Consider the following 18,197-nt stretch of genomic DNA (forward strand, 5'->3'; position numbering starts at 1 on the left):
ATTTGGACAAAAACATGTGTTGCTGAAAGTCCTTGATGGTGCCAGAGCACAGGTACAATACATAACCAGCACACCATGTATCACCAGAAATTGAGCTATAGAGAGAAGCCAGCATACTTCTATTTTAGCATATATTGAAGGACGATATGATAACCAGAGAGAAAAATTTCCCAATGCTATCAAGACTGAAAAGAAGCCTGCTTCTGTATATTGCTTTTTAAACTTTGACTTTTTCTAGACTTTCCCTGGATGTTTAAAATGTGTACTTTAAAGACTGTTTTAATATGATTTACCCAACTTCCATGATGTTTCTAACAATTCGCAAAGGCCTAAGCCAAGTCAGACAATATGCACATACACAGAGGCCTGGACAGCTAAGAAGAGCCTGTGACAAAAATCAGCATAATAAATGCTTTTGGAGTTCAAAGACACCTACAGTAATTCATTACGAAGAGGAGCAATGCCCCCGGACTCTCCTTGATGGTTTTTTTTTTTTGGTGGGGGAAAGGGAGGCATTTATCAGTAGACACATGGGAGTTTATAAATAAATATTCATAATAACTGAAGCACTAATTCTAGCTGGTTAAGCAATGCAGTTGTACAAGATCCTTTTAAAGTCATAGGAGAAAAATATATAACTTTCTCTACTTAAATTCTGAAAGAAATCTCAGATTAGGACATTTATTAGCAAAAATATTTGGAAGATATGTGCTTCAGTAGCTACATGATACTATTGTAATCCTTTTCCTCCCTCTCCCCTAACCATACTGCCTGCCATAATTCGTCACTTAAATTGTAAACTGTTTGAAGAAAGGAACACATCTTTATCTGTCTGGAAAGTACCAGGACCATTTATGAATACATGAACAACCATCATCATCATTATCCTTGCCCTTTTGCATAAAATACTCACCATTTTTAGTAACTAGGTCTACATTCTTGAAACAAGAACACTGGAAAAATATTAATATACTACAGATAAAAGTAAAATCAAAAGTAATACCAGAGCAACAGCCAATCAGTGGTGCTAACAAAAGCAAATGCTATGACATTACTCATTACTTGGAGTAATATTTAAAATGGCAGCATATTAGTTTAGACAGATCAGGAAACAAAACCACCAACCTATCTACTGTTTTTCAAACACAGCTGTTTTCAGAGAAACCGTACTACATCAGATTCATTTGGAACAGTTACTACTACTTTCCTTTTACTAATAGCAGAAGTGACATGGACTTTGATGAGAACTTTGGAAGCATCTTATTACCAGGGCAGAGGAGGAAGCCCTCTCACCCTGCATCAAGGGACTGAGTGGAAGCAAGTTTTTTCAGTATTTATTGCCATTGAAGACATTGTGTTACAGCGATCCTGATTTTATTTATTTTTAAATGATATTCTGATAGGTGAAAATAAGTTGGTGAGACAAATGTAGGTGTACTCTATTAATAATAAATATTGTATCTGTCACTTGTATGGTATTTCACCCAGGAGTTTGTCTGCCCCCCTTGGGAAAGGAGGAGGAAGCCATTTCTCATAGCTGCCTAACAGCTCCCTCCTTAAGGGTATTTAGGAAACAATGCCAGAGGCAGCTGCCTTAATGGCTCTAGCCCAGTCACCATTTGTGACCATGGTGGGTAACAATAGGATCTTGACTTTCTAAAGTTATGTCTACATTAGAAATGCTACAGTGGCACAGCTGCAGCACTGTAGCAGCATATACACTACAGCATTGGGAGGGGTTCTTCTGTTGCTGTAGTAAATCCATCTCTCCAAAAGGCAGTAGCTAGCTTGATGGAAGAATTCCTATGTCAACCTAGCACTGTCTACACTGGGGCTTAGGTTGGCTTAAATACATCTCTTAGGGGTGTGATTTTTTCACAATCTTGAGCGACATAGGTTAGATGGACCTAAGTTTTAAGTTAGGGGAGGACTAAGAGAATGTGAATTGGTTCTGTTCTCTTTCTGTAACTTAATAGGAAAGCCTAGCTTAGTTTATAGCAAAATGTATGATTAGATGAGATGAAACTAAGCATGAGTGCAGGCTGTTAATTTTAAAATCCTTTTTCCTCTAATGCTTTGTTCCAACTACAGTGTACTCCCAGTTATTCAAATAGCATGGGGGGGGGGGAGAGAGAGGAATTGATTTTATTTACATAATTGACAGGGCAAGAGAAGCAGCGCAGAGAACCCTCTCTGCAGGCCCTGCTCACTCATTCCCGTGACAGCAGGGATGCAGAGAGGGTTCTCTGCGCTGCTGCTTTTTCAATTATTGAAGACACAAGGTCCAGGGTGAGGCTGCAGTCCTAGTGAGGCAGAGACCCCTGGTCAGGATCCTGCTGTGCTCCACCAGGACCAGACTCTTCCCTGCACCTTGTGCCCACTGGGATCAGGCGTCATTGGCCCTGCGGCAGTGCAGCTAGCCCTCTGCAGCTTTTCCGTCACTGCCCCATTCACTCACTCCCATGATGGTAGGGCTGAGGGCTCCCTGCACCATCAAAGGAGCCATTCAGCAGCAGGGTGGCCTCTCCTGGTGCCAGGGGTCTCTGCCTTATTATTCATGCTGGCATTGCTGGGGTGAAAGAAGGGATTTTAATAATGTGGAGGTTCAGATAATAGGGTTTTAGAAAATCAGGAGTATACTGTACTACATAAAATTATTTTCTTTTAAGAAGGCTGTTGGTCTGTATCACTGGTCAGAGGTTCCCAAAGAGAGGATTCAAGCAGGTGCTCAAATCAAGACAGGCCTTCATGGTAACAACTGGTTAGCATACATAGGGTGGGGCACTGGGGGTCCCAGTATAAAGTGGAAGACTTGCAAATTTCAACCTTGAGACAGGTAAGGGCAAGAGGTCTAAAATCTGGGAGGATGTGTTCAGAGAAAGCAAAAAGGGTAGAGGGTCAGTTAGCTCCATAACTGTGACAACTGCTTTTTGGAAGGGCTGGTTTTACATATTGTCATGACAAAGGTGAGGAAGCTTTGAGAAATAGGAAAAAGTTGTGCTTTGTGCAAAAAGAATAGCATTTATTGGTTACAGAAAGACACCGAACCTTCTGGAGCAGCAATTCTAGAACATGTTAGAATAAACAATACAGAGAATGGTCTGGTTCATATAAAATTATAAACTGACCTCTAGAACTCTTCCTTTCCTTTGCTTTATAACAATCTAAGCAGACCACAAACCCACATTTTTGGCAGACCCAATGAATGTTAAACAACGTGGCTTCACATGCATCACACATCTCACGGACTCCTCTCACTGCTCTCTTCCAGGCAATTTTGGCTGAAACACAAAGTAAACAGAACAGAAGTATCAAAATTTAAAGGCAAACATCTGTAAACTGTAGCACAGAAATGAATGTTCATCTAAAAATACCAATCATAATTTTCCTCTCAGAAGCAATTACAGAAAGAAAAAATCCAAAACTGATCCTATATACATAAGTCTTCAATATGCACAAATTTGACTTCATTATGACTATTATATAGCAAAATTTGTGTTAAGAATCAATATTTTTCCAAAATAAGAGACAAAATCAATGACAAATACTAAGAGCAAATTTCTGTAGCAAAATACAGAAATAATTATTCCCTCAAACAGGATGTTTGGCACACACGGACAGACAGACTTTCTCAATGCACAATAGTGGCAATGAAAGGATTTAGCATGCAGCTACATTGAATATATGGAGGAATCAAACAGAGAAGCCTAAAACCTGAGCTATAATCTTTCATGTAGAATTATAGAATAACACAAAGAATATTAAGATTTCCTTACCATCTTTCTTCACCCAGGACATGGCTGTTTTCTCAGATGTTACTAGCTGACAAAATTTATCACCTATGATGTCTAAAATGTATTTAGAAGTCTCTAGGTCCACTTCATCATCTTCATAATTGTCATGTGTCCACAAACTCATTGCATCATCATCATATTGGTCAGGAGAAGAGAAACCATCTATCCTAACAACTCCATTCTTACTAAAAGACAACCTAAAAAATGGAGACAAATAGTTTAACTATACACCTCATCATACTTTACACTCTAAGCCAGTGGTTCTCAAACTAGGGCCGTCACGTGTTCAGGGAAAGCCCCTGGTGGGCCGGGCCAGTTTGTTTACCTGCTGCATCCACAGGTTCGGCCAAACATGGCTCCCACTGGCCGCGGTTCACCGCTCCAGGCCAGTGGGGGCTGCAGGAAGGGCAGCCAGCACTATCCCTCAGCCCGTGCCGCTTCTCGCAGGCCCCATTGGCCTAGAGCGGCAAACCATGGACAGTAGGAGCCGCGATCGGCCGAACCTGCGGACGCGGCAGGTAAACAAACCGGCCCAGCCTGCCAGGGGCTTTCCCTGAACACGTGACGGCCCTAGTTTGAGAACCACTGCTCTAAGCTTTGTTTGCTGTTATTAAAAACCATTTTAACAAACATGTCTGTATGCAGACTGCATATATTGTGCAATACTAATATAAAAGAATACTGACCAGGTTAATCAGGTTCAATCTTTGCAGTAGCAAACACATATACCCTTTCTTTCCTCCTCCCTAACCCTGCATTTTTTTTTTTTTTTTTGGAACACTTAAGTGAATCTGATGTTCCATCAAGAGAGGAACTAATAGTACTGGCTTCATCCAAGCTTTCTTCCACAGTTTTGTCAATACCCCTTCACTTTTGATCTGCAATGCCTCTTTTGTTTCAATCCTGTTTCCTCTCTGGAGTGGAGACTGATAATTGTATGAAACTGAATTGTTATTTTAAGATGTAGATTAAGAGACTTGGATGAAACCAAATTCATATTTTCACATGACCTAAACCAGAAACCTCAATACAAGTCCTCCAGATTTGAAAAAAGGCCAGCATTAACTTTAAAGCAAACAGGAAAAACATGTTTTCTGTAGAACAAATTCTGCTGCTACAAAGTTCAGTTTTAAGAAGAAATAACTAGGAAATTCTGAAGCTAAAGAATAACTGCTCAGGTAAATCTTTTGTTCGATCCAATTTACTTGACTCTCCCTTTAACATTTATCACCACATAAGCTGCTAAACTGATGCTAATGTAAGGCATTTCTCTCTTTTTTTTGCCAACAAAGTTTTGGTCTAATTCATTTCTCTGATTCTCACAGGCTGGCTGACAGTGATCACTCAGTCCGTGACTATTTTCTGTATAATAACACTCCTGCCAGTCAAATGAAAAAGGATCTCAAAACTGAACTTTCGTTTCTACATGGCAGCACAGATCATTACTTCTAGGCAACCAGGTCAGCTAATTTCTTACCTTTGAAATGCCTAAAATTTGTATGGTGTCCTACTTTGGATCATTTTAATTAAAAAACCATTTAAAATATTTTCTAAGTAGTTGTAATGGTCTCTCAGTAAACCTGTATCAAAGCAGTATTGTTGAACAATATAATCCCTTATAATACAGAATATTTTACACTACTTTAGCTATAAACAGATACATATATGAAGTATTTTAATAATATCAGCATCAGTAAAACTCAGTGTCCTACATTCAGAACTGAAGTGTAATTTATGACCACTGTTACAGTATCAAAAAGGATTCCCCCCTCCCCACCACACACACACACACCTTAATCCGCAGGTAGCAAAAAGAATCCATTGATTTTATTACAATAAAGCCTGACAAGACTCTTAGCAGTAAAGCAATCTTGATTTTAAATTCAGATCTCATGTCTATGGTACAATGAAAATAAACTCCACTGACACTACAAAACATTTAAAATTAAAGCTTTTTAAATTAAATGATCAAATTTTAAAATGGTAGCAAAATTGTTCTATGTTTTCACTTAACCTCCAATACTCTCTTTCCCAAGGGGAAAAGAACAAATCTAAGGAGAACACAGCAATACTTTTAGTAAGCAGGTCATTGCTGTGTATGTATACTTTAGTACAGAAAAATATTTTAAGTCCAACACTGAAGTAATTTCCTTATGGTCTTATAACTACGGCCTTGCTTACATTACCAAAATCAGTCTGTGTAACAGCAACTGAGTGTTCAAATTCCTATTGAATGAGTCTACATTGGTAAGTATTGCACTTGTACAAGTCAAAACATAGTTTTGCTCTACTTCCACACTAGCATTTGTGATACAGGAAGGCCAGGGGGCAGTGGTAAAGGGGAAATATATAAGCCCTAGGCTAATTAAGGCGTGGCTCCCTGTAGACTAGGGAGGGTTGCTACAGGTTACTGGAGCACCTGTAGTCAATTAAGCCCTGTCAGGAACCTAATAATAACCCCTGCTTCAGGCAGTCCAGGAGGAAGGAGAGAGGACTAGAGCTTGGAGGTGTATTGTAAGATTTGAAAGACCAGAGAATCAATGTAAGGGAGACCCTGCCCCAGCAGGGGAGGGAGACTTCCTCCCCCAGCGTCTAAGGACCGAAGGTTCCCCACCCAAGGGGGAAGTGGTTAAGAACCCACAGGGGTTGAGAAGGGCTAGGGCTCAGATTGAGGAACAAACCCAGACCCCTCCCCCACTTCCCTCCTCTACCACGTTCCCGGGCCACTAGCGGGGACCGCGGCGGCCCAAGGGCAGGGGCAAGGGGTGGCGTCTTAGCCCCCCTGCCAAGAAAAGCACAGGACCTACCATACTAACATCAGCCATCTAGCCACACATTATATTGCACCAATTGTTGTACAATGTATTCTGGGCATTCTTCTTCTGCATTGGTAGGCCAAAGGCAATTGTAAGAAGAAGGGGTCAAATTCTGACTGTTGTTTAGGTAAACTCCCATAATCATACCCTGAGGGGTATTACTAGAATTGAGTGATTTGTGTGTGAATTCAAAGCTCTTTCCCACCAATTTAAGGACAGATTAATGATTTCTCTCTCTACTCTAGGCTAGACTGAAGAAACACTACTGCATCCTTTTTCTGCCTCAGGAAGGCTGGTTAGCTGTTCAGATGTCTTTGGTATAATGCTGCAGTTTTACACAAAGCCCACCTCTTTCAACCTACAACAATGCCAATACACAAAAGGAACTGAGAAATAAACACATAATCATAAGAAAGGGTTTTTTAAAAACAAAAACATTTAAAAAAATAGTGAACTTACCGACGAAAGTAATAAAATCTACAAAATACTGGCGAGTGAGTTGGTTCTTCACCTTTCTTACTTCTAATGAGTCTACATTCTCTGCATTTCTGCAGATTAGGCCCTATTTCAGAGCAAGAGTCATCCTGCAGAAAGGATTCTCCAGTTTGCTTCAGCTTCTTTACTTTGCGCCAGTCTTTTAATACTGAACGAGGTATTCCAGCTGCAAAAACAACAAAAACTTAAGGCAAGAGAAATTTACAAATTATCTATATGTAGAACTCAATAGGAACAGTAAACCTTCAGCATTTCTGAAGTCAACCTACTTTTATTTGATGCCTAACTTTAAGCATCCAAGTTTGAAAAATTTGGCTACAAATCTAACGTTCTGTAGTCAAAACTGCTGTTAACCATTTTATTGCTGATTTAAATAGCACATCTGTAAACCAAATGTACTTTTCTCTTGTATTTGGTATGTCATTTTGGTAGATATTCCACAGAAAAATGCAGCCACAACACATGATTATTCCAGGACAGTAATGGGATTCAATACCAAGGAGAGTTAAATACATATGATTACTTTAGTGCAGTTCTATTTAAAGTAACTGGAATTTAAACAATTTGCTAATTATTCACAAGGAAGAACAGAATCCAGCTCACTGGGTTTACCGGGCTAACAGGAGCAAAAAGCAGTAAGAACTTATTTTCATCATTTAACTCAGCAGATCTGAAACTGAATACACACACAGGGAGCAGATCTGTTGAATACACTGCTGCAATTTTCACAATCAAATTTCAAAGTAGAAACACAATTTAAATATACACTGCTGTTTAGCCAATCTTTCATTGTAATAACTTTTACAAGCAGTGCTCTGGTGCCAGTGTGCTCCGGCACTTTTTTGGGGAGATAGAATGGTGTTCCACTACTTCGGACAAGGGTGCAATGAAGAGGGGGGTACCCTGCCCCACTCCACACACACACTTTTGGTTGGCTCTGAGTGGAGACCCAGCAGCCACTGCCCCTCCACTCCAGGCCATGCCTGAGATAGCAGCATAGGCAGCCCCATGGCTGGGGACCCCTCTCTAGTACGAGATTCCAGCTGGGGCACCTGAATCCCTACCCATCATGGGATCCCATGCCAGAGTCCTGGTGCTGCAGGCTGAAAGGACAGGCCACAGCACTTCTCTGAGCGCCCTGCCATAAGAGTGTCAACAGCTGGGGGATACTGTGCAACACCAGGGCCTCCCATTGAGGCTGGGAGGTGCTGGGCGTCCATGAGGCCCTGGGTGGCAAGCTGCCTGCATTGCTGTCCTAAGCATGGCCAGGAGCAGAAGTGGCAGCTGCTGCACCTTTCCTAAGAGCTGGACAGGTGTGTGGAAGGGAGGCTTCCCCCTCTTCATTGCAACCCTGTCCCTTCCCCTATGTGGTCAGTGCAGCTGGCACCACTTTTTCCCCCAAAGGCTGAGAATGAGGGGAGTGCCCTTTACCACTGTATAGGCTGAAGGGTCCTGGCAGGAGTATAAAGCCTCATCCCAATCCTCCTCTGCTGCCCGTGACTGAGTGAACCCATAGCATTGTCAGCAGGCTCCAAGGGAGAAGTGAGTTCTAGCACGTCTTTTTTTAGGATTCAAGCGCGGTTTAAAAATGGAATTAGTTTTATCTGCACAAAGAGATGGGGTATCTATCAGTGCAAATTGCCTTTACTCCTGAAAGTCCATATCCTGTGGAAATGGGCAAAACTTGCACATTAGATAATGGATGGTTCAAATGTTAGGGTGCTAACATAGGACTGCGGAAACTTGGATTCAGTTCTGTTTCCCACAGATTTCTTGTACAACTTCGACAAATCAGTTTCTCTGTGCCTCAGTTCCCTATCTATAAAATAGGGATAATACTACTCCCCACCTCACATTCTTGTTGCAGAAATAAATACATTGAAGACTGTGAAGACTCTGATAATAATGTAACACGGTCCATGTAAGTATCCAAAATGGATAGATATATTAATATCAAATACTAATCTGTTAGAAAGACCATGAGGAGGAGGATGAAGATGATGACTGGAAGGAACAAGACCTACTACTGCTCAGCCTCCCCTTCCCTAAAATCACAGGAAACTGATGCTATGGGATATGTCCATATTCTAATGCAGAATACTTTGTGCTACAGGGGAAGGTAATTCTTTAAATCCCCAGTTATCTTGCAGATAGAATACTAGATAAAATACGAAAGGACTCTCCTGTTAAGCCATCTAATCCATGCCCCTATATTAGTACACGATTGTCCTCTACACCAAACCCACAAATGTTATCTCCTTACAGTAGGAGGATCATCCAGCTCTAGTACAACTTATGCACAAATGTGAGATTCAACTTCAGGTCCTGAATTAGTAAAAACTGAGTAAGATATAGAAAAAAACTTGAAAGTTACATTCTCTTTGATCCTCCCCTTTGTAAAAAGATTAAAATTAAAGACAAAAGAAGTAGACTAAGTACTGTACCAGCATCTGATCCAGTCCACAGTATCTCCTACAGGTTGCGGAACTGGCAACACTTAACACAAATTAAACCTAAAACAATTACAGAATCTTTCAATAATATAAGGTTGTGAAACTGAGAAGCCAAGAAATTCAGATAAAGATTAAAATCCATCCTTTGTACCAGCTTAATAAAAATCTTATGAAATGTGATTTAACGGGGGACTTTCACACGAGACCAACGTTGTAAGAAACTGACAATTTTTTTTCTTAAATAAGAAATTAGACATTCATAAGCAATAAGATACATTTTATTTCAAACTTTACTTAAATAAGGTCTTCCCTGCTTCTAGACGAGTTTCTATTTCCTGCAAAGTTTAGTCGCAATCCAGTATCTCTGACAATACCACACCATCCGAGTCAAATTCCAAGTTTATTCTTCATTCCCTTAGATAGAAAGGGTGGTACTGCAGTAGAGGCAGTATGCTCAGCACCTGAGGAGGCAGACTAGAAGGGGCTCTCTCACACTTCTCTCTAAAGTACCTTTTTTTTTTTTTTTTTAACCCCAAATGTAAAGCCACATCAACAGAATGCCCTGAAAAAACTGCCCTTAGTCTTCTTGTCAGAGGAAGAAATAAGGTATGGCAATAAAAATGACCCTTCAAATGGAAGCCCACTACCCCAAAAATACAGATGTTCACATTGTCTTGGGCTGAAGTTTTTATTCATTTTTTAAAATTGGTATGACTGACCCAAGTGTGACTGCAAACATACTGGTGTTGACACTTTATGACAGAGCATGTGTACATCAGTTTGTTTACTTTAAATTGAGAGGTTTATGTACATTTTCAAACCAAGAAATAGTTTGTGCTAATACATATATACACATAATAAAAGATGAATTTCTCAAATTAAAACATTACAGATGGGGTCGGAATTGGTGAATCTGCAGGCCCACCAACCTCCGACACTGCCCCTTTAAGCTCTATTCTCATTCAGGTACTATCATATCACAAACCCTCCATTTATTAATAGTATTGTAATTCACAAATGTCCATCTATTTTCTTATCTTTTCTAATTCAGATCAACTGATATACTTACTGCTGTTACTGCTGCTCTGTAACTTCAACTTGCTTCTTTCTTTGGCACTCCTGCTAAGAACACCATTGGGTTTTACTTCTTCCTCTGTATCACCCTTTTTCTTTTGCAAATCATTTTGTTTCTTTTTGTAAGTTGGCTTAGGCTGCCGTTTAGTCCTTTGCTCTGACTTGCTCTCACTTTCATCAGAGTCTCCACATTCAGAGCCCGATTCGTAAGTCCTTTTTGCTTTTCTTCTTGTGTGTTTATCTTCTTTCACAAATTTATCTGCTAGGATTGTACTATCTATGTTATTTTGTAGATCACTAGATGTAGAAGCTATTAAATTGACAGTACATGGTTTAATAATTTCTGATACATAATTCCCTGAATTCTCTTTTTTATTAGTGTTTTTATCTTCTTCTGAATGTCTAGTAAGCCAAGCCTTTTTCAGTTTTGTGTGGTAGTTCAGCTGACTTGTCTGGGAAGCCTGCCCATTGCCTACACAGTTGGCTTTGTTTATTGTATTGCAGACGATAGCACTGTCTAGGGAAATGGAGGCTGGAAATGTCTGATTTTTCACAGTATTGGACTCAATCTCACTGGCATTACTACTTTTAAATTGAGCTGCAGCCAATGCTGCCTTGTGCTTTTTCAAATGGATAAAATCAGTTGGGCCAGAAAATCCAGAGTTGGGCTGAATGGCACTTCCTGTCTTGCCACTGGCTGGTGTAATTGGAGCTGTGGTACTGACCTTGCTTTCTTGTGTCTGTGCCACTACCTGACTTACTGTTCTAGAGGAGGTACATTCCAGTGGTGTGCAGGCCAAAACTGTGTTTGATAAAGAATAAGTCACTTCTGAACTACCCCAGCTTGAAACACCGGTAGTTGTGGCTGCAGATGTGGTTACATCTGTTTTGGTACTGCATACTATAGTTGTGGTAGGTGTGACAGAACTGGGAATGCTGCCTTGTGAGACAGACGGAAAGTTCTTTTCATAATGTGTGTGTGTAGTCTCTGAGTTCATATTTGGCAGAATTATTCTTCCAGTGTCTCTGGCTTCCACAGGTTTTACGCATTCTGTTTGATTTGTCCCAGTTGAAGAAGATCTTTCATTAACTCGATCTTTGGGAGCTGACTGCATTCCTGGCATACTATCATATTTTGTACTAGAAGGTGGACGTACAATGACAGATGCTGTGGCAGATTGCGTTTTTCCACTGGTTCGCTCAACATGCCATTCAACTTTTTCGTTGTTTGGGGCATTATTAGATTTCCAAATATCTGATAAATTCTGGTCAGAAGTGCTTTTGTACATTGTTTGCGCTTCCTTAGGTTCAGGTACTAAAGTTGGTGGTTTTTGTAATTCTTGGATTTTGCCACCAGCATTAACTGGCTGCACTGGTGTTAGGGTTGGAGGTGAAAGACTGCTATAGCTGCTTTCCTTTCTCTCCAGGTTTTGATGAACTGGAGGGTGAAATACTGGTGCTCTGTGTAAGGCAGGCATGCTTCGGAGAGTATTTGAAGATGAAACTGACAACTGAGTAGGGCTTCTGCAGTCACTTCTAAAAGAATTTACAGAGTGAGATGTCACTTGATGGGAAAGCTGCTCTGTTATCTTGCTTACCGAACCTTCACCCTCTGGTTGATGCTTAATCAAAGGTGGAGGTTTTGAAAGAGATGAAATAAAAGAAGTGAGAGACTGGGGATTAGCTGCTGTTGAAAGACAACTATTCTGTTTATCGACATACAAACTTGAAACTTCCTTAGATGGGTAGGATCTTGGTGGTTCGTTCACTACACTGTTTGACAAGGTGGTGAAATAGTTACTTTGTGGCAAACTCTGTGGTGCCGAATGCTTGATTTTATAAAGTTCTGACACAGAACGCTCTGGTTCTTTGTCATGTTTCACTGCATAGCTTTTGGGGCTAGAAGACGATAATGGCGTTACTCTAGAATAATTCTCTCTCTCACCCTCAAGAGCCTTGATTTTAGCTGTAAAAGGAGCAACTTCAATACTTTCTTGAAGTATCCGTCTATGTTCTTCTTTATATTTGCTTAGTCGCTCTCCAGTCTCTTGAGGTGGCTTCTGCAATTGACTCAACATTGGGTCCACAAAATGTCTGTGCAAATGACTCTCTTTTGCAGTCTGTGTTCTGCTATGTTCTAGATCAGTCTTTACAGGTGCAGTTGTAACAGCACGTAAAGGTTCAATAAATGCTTTCCTCTCCAATTCTCTGTATAAAAGAAGTTAAAACAGATTAAATTTTGTTACAAACGTACTACAATACGCTAACAGAATTTAAGGGACCCATCCTTCAACTCTCAAACAAAATTATCTATTAACACAAAATAAAGCTGATGAATTTCTTTATTCTAGGTAAAATTTTCAAAAGCTTCTGTGTGCCTTAGGAACTTAAGTTCCATTGAAAGTCAATGTGCCTCAGTTCGAAAATAGGATTTAGGCACCTAAACCACTTCAGCTCTTTTAAAAATGTTACTTACTATTTGAAAGCATATTTTGTCACACTTTTACATATGCCAGGCCATACATTTTTACAAGTGAATTGAAATGAAGGTAAATGAAAACAAGCTACTGAACTTGACAGTCTCATACTGTAAACATTAGCTTATACATCAGTTTAATGATTTAGACAATGGTGAACTTACTCTTTGTGATGATCTACTATATTTTTGGACAATGGTGGACTAGAATGTGTTGTCAATTTGAGTGGCCGATGCGGATCTGCACTGGATGGTCTTACAGGAATGTGACTCAGTAACCCAAGACTGTCAGCTGAGGTCACAGGGGTGGGTTGGTGTAACCAAGGGCTGGGAGTATTCTGTTAACAGCAACAAAATCAGACTTCAAAGTTATCACAGGAACCGAAGCACAGCATCATCATCATACCTTTTCTTAAAATCTTACCAACGAACAGAGAGTAAGTTATATACTTTACCACTACAAATCATATACTTTTTTCCCCCAAGTTTTTGAGGCATATTTGGATAGAGTAGGGATATCTGAGTATGCCACTGACTTGGTTTATAGCGTATAAAAATGTTTACATTTTCCACATGTATTCTGAGATAGGTTTGATTCTCAAATACCGAGCTTGATCATTTTACAATTTCAACTCAGGGCCTCTCTTTAAACAACTTCCTTAAAACTAACAAACCACTGACAGTTTAATAAGTGTAAGTTCAATTATTAGTTAATTTGTTGAATGATCAGTGTTCAAATATTTTCTTTGAAAATAAGGTTTAATATTTCTTGGGACTATCTTTCAAGTGTAAATATAAAACAAAAGAATAAGCCTTCCCTTTTCTTACCATTTTTCTCCATGCTACAAATGATTAACTATCGATAAGCCTAGGCAACCTGTTATATTTAGCCAAATTGTTTTACACAACTCAATCACACAATTAGTACAGTACTATTAAAACTACAAACTATGTTAAGGAAATCTTAAGGTTGTGTAGCTAAGTATTCAAAAGTTAGGAAATACAAAATTTAAGTGTGAATATACAATTTTAACTCTACCTCCTTGCTTGAATGCATTATGATAATCTTTATTTGAAAACTAGTGTAGGCTGTTTTAAATGAAGTTGATAACTTATGTAAAATTAATGATGACTTGTTACCTTGGAGACAGAAGTGTCTATGATAGAAACATTTTTATACTGAAATATAGCATAAGATGTCGTAATTAATAATTGTATCATAATGCACACAAGGGAGTAGATTTGCATGTGAAATCCTTAATTCTCACTTCCTGACTTCTGAGCACTTCACTATGAAACCCAAAAGGTTGCTTTAACATAGTAATGTTTCTGAGGAAATCAAAAAAGGTCGCTGGGGCCTAAGGTCCCTGTAAGCTGAACAGTTGTGCAGCAGCCTATTTAGCGCCACACAGACGCTCAGGGAACCTGCCTGGGGAGCTGACCTGGCTAGGGGGAGGGGCACCACTCCCCCAGCTCCAACCTAGCCTGGCCCCCAACCTGCTGTGACCAGGGGAGGGGCGACCCAGCCCCGGCCCGCACTTTTCACGGCCAGGGCATCCCTCCTCCCAGCCCCAACTCTGCTGCGGCCGGGGCACCCAAATCTGCCACAGCGCACCACCCCCGGCCCCAACTCTGCCACAACCAGGGCACCTGAACCTGCTGCAGAGTCCCTCCCGCAGCCCCAATTCTGCCACAGCTCGGACCTACTGCGGCCAGGGCACCCCTCCCCCAGCCCGAACCTGCTATGACACCCTTCCCCTGGCCCGGACCTGCCAGGGCCGGGCCACCTATCTTGTGGCCCCAGCCCTGGAGCTGCCGCACCGGGGAGAGCCGCCTCTCCCTTCCCCCCTCAAGCCCAGGTGCTGCTGTGGGGAGAGAGAGCTGGGGGGTCCTCTCTCTCCAACAGAGCTGCAGAGCACCCTCCTGCACCCCAAACCCCTCATCCCCGGCCCCACCCCAGAGCCTGCACTCCCAGCCAGAGCCCTCACACTCCTGCCCCACAACCCTTTGCCCCAACCCTGAGCCCCTCATCCCTGGCCCCACCCCATCACATCACCTCCATATTGGTGCACATAACAAAATTCATTCCGCACATGGGTGGGGAAAATTAGAGGGAACTCTGGCTGGGGCTGTAACTAGAAGACAACAGTCAGCACAAAACAATTGCTGTTATCAATATAATTAAGAAACTGAATACCTGAAGACCAATAGACTTCAGAGTCCTAAGTGAAATTAGTTTATTTTTCTATACCTTCATTACAGGTGAAGCTGACAGAGACACCTACAGTTCAGATTGCCTTCCTCTTTCCCTCATGAGGCCTTTTTTTTAACTGCTTATGACTTGGCCAAACTTTAATCACTTGATATTTTCCAGCCAGGTGTCTGCCTTAGACTGAACTATTTGGAAAAAGGCTCAGCTACAATAGTTCAGCCATTTCTAAGAATGAGTATCAGAAAAAGGAAGATGTTTTGCCCATGTTAAAATATTCTTACACAAACACTGGGAAGCTCAAGCACCTACATGTTGTGAGGCAGGAACTTAAAATTCGGTAGGGAGGTTGCCCTAGTGTTAGGGACTTGCCTTTTGCTACCCCTGTGAAAAGCAAAATTAGACTGTAATATAAGCCTCTGAAAATCAGATTGTTCAACAGAAGTTTGATAAAGACTGGAAGCATTGCTCTCCAAAGGTTTCAACTGAACTGAGCACATTCCTACATCCGAACTGAACTGAGCATGCTGCATCCCAGGTGGCAGAGGCTGAGCAAGCCTTTTTACGCAATTGCTACACCTGGTTGCCAGGGGACACTGTAGAATCAGTCACTGAACTAAATAGTGATGCCGTTGAAACCATCTCAATCCTTCCTCTGCTAGCATTCAGGAAGCATGAAGGAGAAGAAATAATCAGTCTGACTCACATGCCAAGGGGTGAGGAGCAGAGGAGGCGGCAGGGAGAGGTGCCAGGGTTGTGTCTCAATAGGAGCAGGGGGTGAGGGACAGAAGCCAGGAGTGTACATGGACAGGAAAAGAGGGGGACAGTGAGGAACACAGGTGGACAAAGGCCAAAGAGTTTATAACCACTGGAGCACACTTCCCTACAGAACCTAGAACTGAACCAGAGTTTCTTGAGTCTCAACATTCCTCTACTATCTACCAAACAGCTGTGAAATCCACTGGCAAAATGAGTGTCTTATCCCCATAACAACGTAAGAACATAAGAATGGACATACTGGGTCAGACTAATGGTCCATCTAGCCTAGTATCCTGTCGTCCAACTGCGGCCAGTGCCAGGTGCTTCAGAAGCAATGAACAGAACAGGACAATTATCGAGTGATTCATCTAGTCCCAGCTTCTGGCAATGAGAGGTTTAGGGACACCAAGAGCATGGGGCTGCATCCCTGACCACCTTGGCTAATAGCCATTGATGAACCTATCCTCCATGAACTTATCTAATTCTTTTTCGAACCCAGTTTTATTTGGGCCTTCACAACATCCCCTGGCAGTGAGTTCCACAGGCCGACTGTGCGTTGTGTGAAGAAGCGCTTCGTTTTGTTTGTTTTAAACCTGCTGCTTATTAATTTCATTGGGTGACCTCTTGTCCTTGTGTTATGTGAAGAGGTAAATAAGACTTCCTTATTCTCTTTCTCCACACCAATCATGATTTTATAGACCACTAGCAAAATCATCGCTGTTCTAAGAGGAACGATCCCAGTCTTTTTACCTTTTCCTCAAATAGAGGCTATTTCATACCCCTAATCATTTTTGCTGCCCTTCTCTGTACTTTTTCCAACTCTAGAATATCTTTTTGGAGATGGAGCAACCAGAACTCATACAGTATTCAAAAGGGTAGGTTTATATAGCGGCATTATGATATTTTCTGTCTCACTAGCTATCCTTTTCCTAATGGTTTTTGACTACTGCTGCACATTGAGCAGATGTTTTCAGAGAACTATCCATGATGACTCCAAGATCTCATTCTTGAGTGGTAACAACTAATTTAGACCCCATCATTTTAATGTATAGTTGGAATTATGGTTTCCAATATGCATTACTTTGCACCAATCAATATTGAATTTAATCTGCTATTTTGTTGCCCATTCACCCAGTTTTGTGAGACACCTTTGTAACTCTTTTCAGTGAATTTTGGCCTTAACTCTCTTGAGCAATTTTCTATAGTCTGCAAACTTTGCCATCTCACTGTTTAACTCCTTTTCCAGATCATTTATGAGTACGTTGAATGGCACTGGTCCCAGTACATATCCTTGAGGGATTCAGCTATTTACCTCTCTCCACTGTGAAAACTGACCATTTATCCCTTCCCTCTTATCCCATAACTGCTTATTTTGCCTAGGAGCCTTTGGTGTGGGACCTTGTCAAAGGCCTTCTGAAAGTTCAAGTACACTATATCCTGGGCACACTATCCCTGGGAGAGGGGAAGCCAAGGGCACACTCAGAGTCTGCTCTGCAACCAATAGGGAATGAGATGCCATTCCCTGGGAGCTCAGGAGAGGTGAGAAGCCATTTTGGAACAGTCTGCAGTGAGCCAGGGAAAGCAACACTGGCTGTGTGGGGGGCTGATGACTCCCAGGTCTGCATGCAGGGTTCCTTTTGAGAACTGGCCTTTGGGGACCTGAAAGCAAGATCCCTCAAGTTTGACCCTTTCCCTCTCCAGAGTGACTCCCAGTTTATAGAGTTTTGGTGGGAAAACTTTCCTCAGCCAGGCTGAGGAACCAAATGAATAGGGGGCACTACATTTTTGTAGCCTCTCTAATCTCCCTGAGCATTTCACAATCACCGTCACCATCCTGGTCAGGTGGTCAGTACTAGATTCCTCCTGCCTCTCATTATTCAAGCATGGAATTTCTATTCATAGAGATTCTATGGTACAGATTAATTTAAGATTTTTTTAAAGTCCTTGTAGTATCTGGTCCCTGTAGTGAATTGCTACCAGTTACACCATTAATTCGAGTGGTAAAGTTTTGTGCTGTGGATCTATAGGTCCTAACCTTACTGATGACCCAATATAGTTTCACATGATGAAATGTTTATATCTTCAATCTGTATTTTAAAAACCGTAGGAAGTTATGTACAA

The 18,197-nt window shown here is 41.2% G+C and overlaps 1 protein-coding gene across 5 annotated transcripts in view; it reads right to left on the reverse strand.

Moving 5' to 3' along the window:
• The window catches only part of JMJD1C (jumonji domain containing 1C), a 209,243-nt gene that overhangs the window by 43,883 nt on the left and 147,163 nt on the right, over positions 1 to 18,197 (reverse strand). For all 5 annotated transcript variants that reach the window (XM_077821654.1, XM_077821652.1, XM_077821653.1 and 2 more), the window contains 5 exons: positions 13,274 to 13,446; positions 10,628 to 12,840; positions 7,070 to 7,271; positions 3,777 to 3,991; positions 3,129 to 3,281 (listed from right to left, as the gene is read on the reverse strand). In XM_077821654.1, the coding sequence (XP_077677780.1) occupies positions 3,129 to 3,281; positions 3,777 to 3,991; positions 7,070 to 7,271; positions 10,628 to 12,840; positions 13,274 to 13,446 (2,956 nt within the window). The remainder of the gene's footprint in view (positions 1 to 3,128; positions 3,282 to 3,776; positions 3,992 to 7,069; positions 7,272 to 10,627; positions 12,841 to 13,273; positions 13,447 to 18,197) is intronic.

Source organism: Eretmochelys imbricata, chromosome 7, assembly GCF_965152235.1.
Source record: "Eretmochelys imbricata isolate rEreImb1 chromosome 7, rEreImb1.hap1, whole genome shotgun sequence".
NCBI classification, from domain to species: Eukaryota; Metazoa; Chordata; order Testudines; family Cheloniidae; genus Eretmochelys; species Eretmochelys imbricata.